Here is a 12852-nt window from a genome sequence, read left to right on the forward strand (position 1 = left end):
GTATTGATCTACGTTTCTTATGGTTGGATCGAAGGAACATAAGACCTACGTCCTATGTATTTTCTTATAGATTAGATAAACTTGTAACAAAATATTTTTTTATTGTCCTACAAGCCGAGTCCTCCCCCTTTATATAATAGGAAAAATATGCATATATAAATAGACTGTGCCAAACTCCGTGGTAGATCTACGCCTGACGAAGCCAACTATTGCTAGCTCATCATGATGAAGTATAGGCACGCACACCCTACTCTGATCACCCTGTGTGCCCCGTCCTATCAACAAACATCGTCACGCTCGTTTGTGAGACTACCCCGTAGCATTAAATGCTACGAGATGGTTCACTACGCCACACATCTGCCCACGACCTTACTCACCGAAAGGGAGTGACGGGAAAAGAAAACACTTGAGTTCATAGTATTAAATATGATTTGACTGGTTATGTGAGTATCTACCTTGAATAGGGGCTAGTCGCAGGGTTTTGTTCTCGATTATGGGACTAGTCGCAGGAGCCCTGTCTTGGTCGCAAGGTGAGGTCGTGATCTTAAGGGTATTTGCCCACCGGTTGATATGTGACAACGTGGGATCCAACAGGTGTGACACCCTTTACCTATTACATAGACACATATAATTTCCTTTAATTTAAAAGAGTGTATTTCACAAAAGCCATAAATTTTGTAGTCATAGTTGTAGAAACCCTTTCTTTGGTCAATATCACTTAAACTCGTAAGTTATGACCGTAATGTTTTACAGGAAACCTATTTGCCTTAGTTAATGATTTTTAACACCAGATTTTATGATTTCTGCCTTGAAAAAAAAACTCGTAGAGTGGATGGAAGGGCTGGTGAGCCATGATTTGGTTAGGGCGGAGTTTTGCCAAGATCCTATGAATTAAAAATTTATAGGTTAATTCGAACTAGCCCGGGAACATGTGGTTTTCTACTACTACGAAAAAAAAATTGATGCTCTGTACAAATTATTTTTAACTGAATATCTGCGACTGTATGAATCAAGACGAACTTTTAAGACGGTGGATAACCCATTGGACGGCTGATATCATCCAGATGCCCGTAACGAACCACGTGTACGATGTATCTTGGTGGACCCAGACACCGGCCCACCTGTCAGTGAAAGACCGATCACATCGCCGGCTGACACTTGGCCTCCACGAAAGCCACGGCACGCGGCGCGGGCTCCCGCTGCCGCTGCCGCTGCCGCTGCCGCTGCCGCCGACGTGCGGGCCCGGCGGGCGCTGCCCTTTGACCCGCCTCGACGTCGGTGCCGCGCGTGACCCTCTCTCCCCCACAGATCAGGCGAGCAAATACGCACGTACGCACGCCAAAAAAAAAAAAAAAAAAAAACTTCTCCCTTTGTTCTTGCGGCGACGAGGAAGAGGATCAGGTAGGTTTCTCCAATCCTCTCTCGTCTCGTCTCGTCTCGTTTGGTTGATTTCTTCCTCCGACCCTGACGAGATTGGTCTGCCCCCTGTCGCGCCGTCGTCTCCCAGTCGCGAGGAATCGGGGAGGATCCGAGATCAGGTACGCGCCCTGCTCCTCCTTCCTCGGTCTCGTCGTGAGATCGATCATGGTTGGGCCGGTCTGTTTCGTGTTTTCGGTTTCGCTTATTGTTGTGGCATCTATCGATCGGCTGTTATCGTCTGGTTGCTTGTTAATTTTTCGTTGTTAGAGACGGATCGATCCGTCGAGACTGGATGCAGCGCGCCGCGATTGCGGATTCGCCTTGGTTGTTCCTCTCTGTATCGTGTTCGCGCTCTCGGCTGGCTGGCCGCCTCGCTCGCGCGCGGTAGGGTTTTGGCGTCTTGGGGCCCCGGGGTCGAGGGCGCGCGTCCTCGAGATTCGTGCGGCCGCTGATAAGTCGACAGCTATTCATGGCACCTGATGCGAGGTGGGGGATCTGGGGGTTTTGCCGCCGCGAGCCGTGGGGGCAGGGTGGTGCTTGACTGCTTGGTTTGCCGCAATCTCTGTCGCCGCTCGGATTGCGGGTGATATAAGTATATGGTTTTGGAATTTGGGGGGAATCGATCTGAGGAATTTTGTACGGCGTTCTTGATTTATAGGCTGATTGGCTTTCTTGAGTTTGAGTGACAGAGTTGTGCAGTTGTGCGCTTGATTGGCCTTCTGAAGTCTTTTAGGCTTTGAGCTCTGGTAGTTTGGCTGGTTTGATCTTTGACTCGGATTGTTGTCTGTCTGTTTGCTTGCTTGCATGTTTGGTCCCTAAGATATGAAATCTACACCAAATGAAACCATGTTTGACAGGCCCCATAGGGTCAGTTGTGTTGTGCAATCATGCTGCGCACCATCCTGGTCTTGTCTACTCAATGCAAACCATGTACTGCGTCTGCAATGCAATGTACCGCATCACTGCATCCGCATCGAGCGTATACAAGAAAGCTGGTCAGCCAAACTGGCTGACTGACTTTATCCTTGTCGAGGACCGATTACGTCATCAAGGAACTACAGGAGGGCCAGTGTGCTGCATCAAGACACCACACATGCCATGGAATCTATAGTACTCATGACGTGCGCATACAATCTATAACAACATAATTAAAGTTCATGCACCCCTATTATATTGCTCTTTGTCTTAGGTTTATCCCCCATTGTGGCCCATCCGTGTGCTAACTCATTTCTGTGCGGGTCAGGTAGCTCAAAAGGGAACCATACCAGTATCTTGCATTGTTTGGACTCGCGTGTCAGTGAGGGAGTACTTGTGTAACCAGAAAGAGGTGCTCTGTGAAACTGTATCATCGTCTTTGGAATCCTAGAGACAAAGATATACTACTCCTAACATGCAAGTGCAATTAATGATTCGTTTTCTAGGAACAAGAGCGTACTTAAACAAATGTTTGCAAAAGTGGGTTTAAGTTGGGAAATTTCATGCCTTGGGACAGCTGAGGGTTATTTATGACCGTTTGACTGGTATGCGGGCTCCGATCTAGGTAGAAGCTGTATGGAATGAAATGTTTATGAGTAATATATATCATGTTCAACTGATACATATATCAACAAAATCTGTATCCGGCACAGAGTGTTGTTGTGCAAAGACCATATTAAATTTAAGTTGTAAATTCTGTATTTCTATGTACACAAGTAGTTCGATAACTTAACTATTAAGCTTATATAAATATACGAGTTTTAGTAAGAATGGAACTTACAGTTGAAAGATACGCGTGCTACCATCGTAAACATGACTGATTAATGTAGTATAATCAAACTGTTGGAATACATTTTCCCCAAGATCATATAGCTTCAACATCTGCTTCAGCATATTTACCAAAGATCCAATCCTTCTACAAATACAGATGTCAATTTTCAGCTTTCACCTTATAGTTTATCAGTTCATTCCCAAACCATTCTACCGAAATCCAGGTATTTAGAAGCTCGGTCCTTTGTTGGTAACACTAGTCAATAAACACTAGGTAGTGCCTAGGGTTGTTGCTGAAGATTATTTGTCTTCTTCTGCAAGTCTTCATTCTTGTTTGAGTACGCTTGTTAGTAATACAAAAGCTGAAAGCCTGAGCTGGTTCTTGTTTGTGCAAAAGCAGAGAATCAAAGCACGTTAGGGGCTATCAAGTGATCATTTCCTTTGGGGTTTGGTCATGGTCATGCATGGAGGCACTTCCCTAGGAGAGAATCCAAATTAGCTTTTGGCCCCTCAGTTTTTTACACGACTCCATGATTTGTATCTGCTTCTCCTTTCACTTCACCCAAGAGAATGGAATGGAAGAGAAGGCATATCATCCTATGATTTTGAAACCTATACCTTCCCTCCTACCATCTACTACCTCCACGGCAAGTACTAGTAAGTTGTAGCACAGTAACATAAGAGAAAGGAAATAGGTTGAACAGGTAAAAAGCAAAAGTAAATCCAGTGATGTAAATCCTCATGAATGAGCACAAGTAAAGGGGCAAGGGAAACATCACAGGAGATGCAAAACACAACTGAAAGTTGAAGGGAGGTTAAAAGAGTTCTAAAGATAGCGGTCAACGCCACCCTCGAGGACTACTACCCTCTTGATTTCATCCCATCTTTAATGAAATTCATGCATCCTCATCGGTTATGCATCAGCCCCTTACACTTTGCTTTCTCCCAGGAATCATTTTCATCTTGTTTTGTGCATGGAGAGTTCATTATGAGATGATGCCATCTTTCTCTGTATTCGAAAACTGCCTCTTATAACGAAAAAGATAAAGCCTAGTGCTCAATACTTAGTCTGTCTTGATTTGAAGTGTTCCCTTTTCTTTCTCTTATCTCCTGTCACCTTCATCCATTTAGTTTTATATTGTGTAGCAATATACTCCCTCTGTTCAGAAATAGTAGACATATTTCTTTTTAGAAAAGACAAATTTTATGTACTTTGACTAACATTTAATCAAATTATAAGAATGTTTAGTACATAAAAATTATACAACTAGTTTCATAATTCAAAATAATTTCACACTATATAGGTTTTGTAGCTATAATTGATATATTTTGTGAGAAAATGTTAGTCAAAATCCAACTTCGAAGACCGAACCTAAAAGAAATACCCATACTATTTTTGAACAGGAAGAGTAACTATCTACCTATATGCTTTTTTTAGTATACGTAGACAAAGGGTGTGTATCAGTAGCCCCCTTGTTGATAATTGAGGAAACACAAGGGGCCCAAAGAGGTGCATGAATTTCTGAAAGATTTTGGGATGTTCCCAAAAAAAGAAAGATAGCTCAGGTTATTGACTGAGCAAAATTTAGGTAACAACTATTTGTTCTCAACCTCTTATTTGTTTAAGCACATTGCACTTTCATTATATGAACTGTATTAATGACTTTATTCATAGCATAAATCTTGTCCACCTTGGGATCTTCTCTTTTTTTTTGCGAGGAAAAAAGTTTCTCATTTATTAGATTCAACTTAGTTGAGAAGATACTGTGTCGATGGCTTTAGGGCCTGTTTGTTTCAGCTTCGGATTGTGGCTTTCAGCTTTTACAATCCAAAGCTGAAACAAACAGACAACTACTTATCACAGTTTTTTATAATCCGTTTGTTGTATTGTGGGAATCCAAAAGGCTGGTTTCTCTTAACTTTTCACAGATTATGAAAGTCTATTTTACTGAACTGGCTATCAAAGTTTTTTAGGATCCACAATTTAGTTTTTTACAATCCACAATCTACAAGTTGTTTTTCAAAATCTCTAGCTGAAACAAACAGGCCCTTACTAGTGTAGGTTTTGCTTTGTCACTTGCACATCATGCCGTTGCCATGTAGATTTTTACCTTGTTGGTAAGCTGATGAATACTTTATGCTCCTTTCTCTAGTTGCATTTAGAATATCCACATGGTGCTATAATGTCACCGTATTCATGCTTGTTCCTTCTTATCCGGAATTTCAGCTAGTCCATTTCTGATCCATGCAAAATAAAGGGCACCTCACTGGAGCTTGGCTGATATCTACTTTTCTTGTTGTTGGTAATGGGACTTGTTTCTACCATCTTAGTGATAAAAATAGTTCAGAAAATAAATTAGGGTTAGCCAGTTAGTTATGCATACATGGAACAGAACTGCATTATCATCACGATCTGAAGAAAAAGGAGTTCCAGTTTAAGAAGACTTGCCTGTTTAAAGTTATACTGAAGAAATGAAATGGTTGAATTATCGTCCTGGTGTAGATTGCTCGGCAGAAATGGATATAGCCTTGAGTTGATGTGATGGTTGGTTGGAATGGATTCCATGGTCCTTTTCCCAATTATTGATAGTAAAGAAAGCAAAGTTAGCGTTGAATATCAGGAGCAGGAATAAACTTTTCTTAGTTGCAGGAATCAATAGTTATATAGCAATAAATAAGCATAAGTTCAGAATGATCAGCATCGTTCTCACTTTTCAACACCTCATATATTTGCTTATTTGCATATATACTCATTTTCCCTCGGAATCTCATAAGTGCTTATTTTAGGTTTTGTTTCACTTGCCATATAATGCTTGAGTCGCTCCTGTACATGCAATATTCCATCAGACGTGTGTGGATAGCACTGGAGCGTGGCCGACACAATTGCTGAACTTAGTGTGATAGCTGCATTGTTAGGCATAGCTGATTAGATTTTATGCCCTTTTAGCACAGATATGTTTGTGGTTTTGGAATCAGATAAAGAAATGGGTGATTTGTTTGCCCTTCAAATGTAGGGATGGCAGAGAACTCTGTCGTTCAGCAGTTAACATTAGCTGAACTCTCAACCCCATGAATAACTAAAATCAATATTTGGTCCTTATGTGAAACTACAAAATAGTGGGGTTCTGCTTCCGTCTTGCGTGTTTAGAAAAGATTGATTATGATGTGCCGTGATTCTTGTCTCAGTTATCCTAAAGAGTGAAACATTTGAACCATATATATTCGAATAAAAAACTCGAGCATGGCAGGTAGTTCTGGATTTTGTATTTTGTCCTAAGTACAATGACACAGAACCTAATTTGCTGGTCTTCTTTTCTTCGTCCAGAAATTGTGAGATGTCAAATATATTATCAGTTCACAACTCACATCATGATAGATATCCAAGAAGTAGGATCTGTATGTGGCCAAATTAGCACCGAAGTCAGGGTGCCTGTTTTTTGAACTGAAGCATGGAATTATTTTCATGTGGAAGTTTGCGAAATGTTAGTTACAGCATTTTCATGGAACTAGTTTTTTAGGGGAATTTTCGTGGAACTGTTGTTGTGACTAATAGCTTCCTTCCGACTCAAGTTGTACTTAAGAATAAAAAGAGCTGGATCATAATTGAGCCCATATTATTTGATTTTATTAGAAATTTAGATTCCTTACCTAAATACCCCTGTACAAGTATTGGGAGCTGTCAACGTGGTTATTTATCTGACATTAATCTAAAATGTCTGATTATGAACTCGAAGTGCGCCCTGTAAATAGAGGAGAATACCTGACCAACCATGACGGTTTTTTTGGGTTGAATGCTATGCTAATCTTCCACTAAGATTCCATACTAGTGTTGCAACCTTTGAATGTTAAATAAACACAGCAAAAGATGTTAAATTTCCTAAGCACAAGAATGCGCAGAAGTGCACATCTCTCCATCCCATGTCTCAAAAGATGATGCCAAGGGAGGCAGAGATGCAGGGTAAAGGAAGCATTCAAACTCCCATAATTCTTTTCCCTTTAATGGCTTTCTCTTCTTTTCTTTTCTTTAACTCCCCTCTTCTTTCTAGTTTTACGTGATTCCCTTGTTATTCGCGGGCCAAAGTGCACCAAGAATCAAAGGCACAAAGATAGCTCACCCTCGGTTTCAGCATCCCCTCCAAACTTCACTATAAATACCCCTGCACATACGCACCTTGCTGCATCACCATTTCCCTTAACTTCTCATCTTGGTGCCAAGCAACACGACAGCCGAGCTTTCCTTAGGTAATTTAGCTTTCTGTTAGTGTGTAACTTCATAAATACCTTGGTTGTTTCTGTTTCTTGACTTAGACAAGAAGCACGGCATACAGTAGAGAGATAACAGTTGGGTTGTTCAAGCATGTTTTTGTTCTTGCTCATAGTTTGATGAGATTTGTCTGGCTCGATGTGCCCATTTGGTTTTGTTTTGATTGTGTATGTTCCGCAGGCAAGATGAACAGGAAGCCAGGAGACTGGGACTGCAGAGCGTGCCAGCACCTCAACTTCAGCCGGCGTGACCTATGCCAGCGCTGCGGTGAGCCGCGTGGTGCTGTTGATCGTGGCAGTGCTGGAGGTGACTATGCTAACTTCGGTGGCCGTGGCGGTTCCTCCTTTGGCGGTGGCTTTGCTGCTGGTTCTGATGTCCGCCCAGGGGACTGGTACTGCTCCTGCGGCGCACACAACTTCGCCAGCCGCTCCAACTGCTTCAAGTGCTCTGCCTTCAAGGATGAAGTTGCTGTCAACAGTGGCGCTGGCGGTTTTGATGGTGACATGTCGCGCTCACGGGGCTACGGCTTCGGCGGCGCTGCCCGTACTAACCGCCCTGGTTGGAAGTCTGGAGATTGGATTTGCACCAGGTGCGTGTTACTTAACACTATCCTTTCACCCTGATAAATTTTTTTAACTCTGTGCTTTCTCATTTTTGGGTTCGTGTAGTCAACCGATAGGATTTGGTCAGTCCTTGTTTTTGAAGAAACCATTCATGGTATGGGTACCATACATGGTTTAGTGGTTGTCTTGTCCTTTTGTATGCTCGCACCTTCTGTATGTGCCATTCTTCCATGTTTTGGGGTTTCCTTTAGAAAAGAAGGTTGGGGATTGCCGGGGCACGAGACAAAACAATCAACCATGCTGCCTGTCTCCATGCATGATAAATCTAGTAGTACTTTGTATATTTTTGCTGATGATGTGTCCGTGATTTTATAGATGAGTAACTCACTGTAGATGTTGAACCCAAAAGGTTATTCTATGACTCATTTGATGCATACAGCACAAGATATGTATATGTAGCTTGGTCACTTTTAGCGTCATGTTCGACTGTAGCAGCCTGCCCCATGCATTTCAAATGTTAAAGTGCCATAGCTGACTCGTAATTCATCACAATAGGCATATGATTTACAGTTTCATGTCTTATGAATTTTGCTTTCTGTGTCCCCGAATGTTGACAGGTCTGGATGCAACGAGCACAACTTCGCTAGCAGGATGGAATGTTTCAGATGCAACGCACCACGGGACTCCGGTAGCGCAACCGCCATGACCTACGAAAATTACTTGTAAATTATCAAATCTTTCCTTCTTTTCTTGTGTGATGTTAATGATCTGAATGAGGTTGGTGTATGCTTGTTGCAGGCACTGAGGTGTAGGAGCTGCTGCATCTCAGAGATCATGAAGTTCGCGACGACGGCGAGCAGAAGCAGCAAGAAGAGCCCCCACATAAGAGATTAAGCAGTAGAATGCGAAAGACATCCGCGATGCTATTACTACTTTTGTTCCTTTCCCGTTTTTACATTTGGTCCTCATTCCCATTTGGGACAGTGCCTCCGATCTATGTTTGCTGTTTTATTTCCGTTCCTTTCGGCATGCTTGTTTGCGCTTCGAGTCATGTGATCATGTAACCCCAAAACGCTTGCTTCACAAGTATCAGTTAACTAGTACTGTTGTTTCTTAATATCCCTGGTTGTCTGCTCTTGTTCACTACTCTCTCTGTTTCGTAATATTTATTCATTATCTCGAGAGTATCTGTCTCAAATTGTTTATCTATTGCGTTAACAAGGATGTTTTATGATCTATTTTTCTGCTATACTTTCGAGTGCATGCATGTATTTACTCCAACGCTGATGAGTTACTTGCTCTTATCGTTGTATTGATTAGGGTAGTATAGTCATCTCTATGTATTTTTCACTCGATTTCAGTATTTCTTGATTTGTATGTAATAGTGGGTATGGATAAACATTGTGAAACGGAGAAAGTAGTATAGTTTTGCGCGACAACTAAAGGGCAAAGACACGTTCGTTTGTGCAACAAAAACAAACCTCGGACTGGAAGACAGCACGGGCAAAACTGAATCTTTTTTTCAAGCCTCTGGAGCTTTAAAAAAAAAAAATCCGTGGAAGATTGTTTCGCTTCGCTGAGGCGGCACATTTCTTCACCATCGTACCAGTACCGCAGCCTCCCTCGTCGTCCTCGTCATGGCTCCGATTGGTCGAGCGCGCGGTCTGGGGATGTCCACCGGCCGCGAGCCCGGATAACGCGGCTTCTCGGAGACTCCTCGCCGAGCCGGCGCCCTGCGTCGCGGACAAAATCTGCAGAGCTTTCTTATGGACGGGCTGCGAAACGGTGCCCACTTGCTTGGGAATGAGTATCCACAGCTTCCAGTTTTTAAACTTCGCACCGAGGTTGCTGTGGCCATGGTTGGAACGTGTGTCGCCGGATAAACCCGGGATTGAAGCACCATTGCATATCAGCGCGCAGGTTAGTGCCATGTTTCAGGCCTCGGCTTCCTTTGTTTCAGGCCTCGGCTTCCTTTGTTGTACGAGACGTCAATCATGTGCTGGGTGGATAATATTGGAAAATAGGTCACTTTTAATTCATAAATAATTTATAAATAAAAACTGATAAACTGACATGTTTATATCATCGTAATATAATCTAGATATATATGTAAGATAGCATTATAAATGACTAGATCTACTATACTCGAAATTAGAAATCATAGAAAATAAAGTACGTGTAATATGATTTTTACGTACTGATCCTGCGCTGTGAAAACTGCTAGGATGCAGGTTGCACCATGTTGATGGCGCAATCGATCTTGCTGACGACACGTCAGATTTGTTGATGATGATAGCAGGCAGCGCCCAAACAACCAGAAAGACGAGCCATGGTAAAGAACTTGAATAATCGCGCATAGCGCTTCCCAAAAGTCTTATTCACCCTCTCCCAATATAGGATCTCAAGAGGGAGGTTTTCAGAGACCTACTCTCCCGTTTACTGGTGCACACCAACGCCGGGATAGAGTAGACTACAACGGTAATACAACAGAGAGAGAAAGAGGTAAAAAAAAACCTAACTCTTATATAGACTCAGTTTTGAGAGCGTTTCTAATTTAAACGCTACTCTCAATTAGCAGTCTATTTATTTTTCATCTAATAAGGTAGGGATCCTTGCATATATATAAAGAGAAAACCTTTCACCTCCACCTCCATTAGCAATATGATACTAATAGAGGGTGGATCTCATCATAGGCAACCTCTCCACAATATGAGTATTTGAGATTCATTGAGAATTATTATACGGGCTCGGCCTCTATAATTCTAATAATCCTTCACCAGATCTCAAAGTCTCATAGAGAATCGCTAATTTTTCACTGTTGTTTGATATAACAATATTTTAGTGGAGACTGTTAAGTTGAACATCCACCTAGAATATCAAGCTACACTCATTCGCAACTTGAACAATGGACTACATCTTGAATTGTCAATTTTGTGCAAACAAGTTTCACTTAAAGTCATAACTGATACTTGGCTGCCAGTAGGCTACCCCGCGGGTAGAGCATCAAAAATATCATGTAGGTTAGCATCTTCGCTACTTAAAGCCAACATACCACATTAAGGCAATAGCCAACCTACCTTATAGATCTCTGAGAGTATTGCATCTTCACTCGAGTGGATAAAAAAAATGTACTCTCCTCCACTTAGACCAATAGCTTATTCTTCTCAGGTCCTAATTCACGAGATCTCCGATCACATAGGTTGTGTTACTACTATGGTATAACTCACATGGATCTCAAACCCATCTCCGTTGATACATTATCTATCACATTCCATGATAGTCTTTTTGTAAAAGAATCTGTTAGGTTCTTAGCTGTTTGGATATTATCCAAGATTATCACTCCGGAGCTTCTCAATTTCTTGATAGACTTTAATCATCTATTTACGTGCCTTGTGGACTTGTCATGATCCTTAAAACTGTTTACTTTGATAATAACTGTCTGATTATCACAGTTTATAAGGATAGGCGGTACCAGTTTCTAAACCCAGGTAAGTCCATCAACAACTCACACGGTCATTCTACCTCAACAGTGGTTGTGTCTAATGCAGTGAGTTCTGCTTCCATAGTTGACATCGTCAAGATGATCTGTTTGTAAGACCTACATGAGACAGCACCACCACCTAGAGTGAATATATATTCACGTGGCGTAAATCTCATCAGCATCAGATATCTAGTTTGAATCACTATAACTCTTAGTACCGACTGGTACCCAGAATAGTGAAGACCATAACTTATAGTACCAAGCAAATAGAGCATGACTCGCTCAAGCGCACATCAATGTTCATCGTCCGGATTAGAAGTAAATCGACTCAATTTGCTTATAGCAAATGAGATGTCAGGCCTTATAGCACCAGCTAAGTACATGAATGATCCAATAATCTAAGAGTGTCTCAGTTGGTCTCTGGCACTTTTCTTATTCTTTTAAAGTCACACTGGGATCATAAGGTGTTGGAGAAGGCTTGTTGTCCTGGTAGCCAAAGCGGCTCAAGACCTTCTCAACATAATGAGATTGTGTAAGAGTAATCTCATTCTCTCATTTGATTAACTTGACGTTTAAGATTACATTAGCCTCACATAGATCTTTCATACCAAAGCTTTGAGATAAGAAAGACTTGACCTCATTAACCACATCAAGGTTTGTCCGAAATATCAGTATGTCATCAACATACAAGCACAATATAACTCCATCACCCTACCATGGTGATAGTACAAACATTTATCTGACTCATTGAACAAAAAGCTTGCAGATGTTAAAGTTCCGTCAAACTTCTCATGTCATTGCTTATGAGCTTGTTTAAGACTATACAAGGGCTTCAACAACTTACACAACATGCCTTCTTAACCTTTTATTACAAACCCATCAGGTTATTCTATATAAATTTTCTCGTCCAACTCTCCATTAAGAAAAGCTATCTTAACATCTATCTGATGAATGATAAGATCATGTGAGGCAGCTAAGGAAAGTAGCACTCGGATAGTAGTCAATCTAGCAATAGGTGAATAAGTGTCAAAGAAGTCTTCACTTTCCTTCTGGGTATAACCCTTAGCCACAAGTCAAGCTTTGTACTTTTCAATAGTACCATCGGACCTAAACTTCTTCTTAAACACCCACTTACAACCCACAGGTTTGCAACCATAGGGTTGTTCCAATAGTCTCCTTTGCGAGGATGAAGTTCATTTCACCGCGGACTACCTCCTTCCAGTAGTCTGCATCAAGAGATGCAAACGCTTCTGAAATAGTTTTGGGAGTGTCATTGTCGGAGGATGAACTCCTGTCGCAGGGATCCCGAGAGACCCCTTTTTAAAGATTCGGCCGGGGGGATGATCCTGAACGAGCTCGTCGGGAAAATAAATGGAAAC

At 41.8% G+C, this 12852-nt stretch overlaps 1 protein-coding gene across 6 annotated transcripts; it reads left to right on the forward strand.

The window, feature by feature from the left end:
• The first annotated feature begins 1273 nt into the window (after positions 1-1273).
• On the forward strand, positions 1274-9111 carry LOC133922432 (uncharacterized). 6 transcript variants are annotated; one of them, XM_062367772.1, is made up of 6 exons: positions 1276-1401; positions 1508-1538; positions 4604-4754; positions 7610-8018; positions 8610-8714; positions 8791-9111. In XM_062367772.1, exons 4-6 carry the CDS (start codon positions 7615-7617, stop codon positions 8795-8797), a joined length of 516 nt encoding a protein of 171 aa, XP_062223756.1. In that variant the 5' UTR covers positions 1276-1401; positions 1508-1538; positions 4604-4754; positions 7610-7614; the 3' UTR covers positions 8798-9111. The 6 variants fall into 6 exon arrangements, with proteins under 6 accessions (XP_062223759.1, XP_062223756.1, XP_062223754.1 ...); XM_062367775.1 differs by lacking the exon at positions 4604-4754 and having other exon boundaries at positions 1274-1401; positions 8610-8680; XM_062367770.1 differs by lacking the exon at positions 4604-4754 and having other exon boundaries at positions 1277-1401.
• Positions 9112-12852: the final 3741 nt, after the last annotated feature.

This window comes from Phragmites australis, chromosome 6 (assembly GCF_958298935.1).
Source record: "Phragmites australis chromosome 6, lpPhrAust1.1, whole genome shotgun sequence".
Classification (NCBI taxonomy): Eukaryota; Viridiplantae; Streptophyta; class Magnoliopsida; order Poales; family Poaceae; genus Phragmites; species Phragmites australis.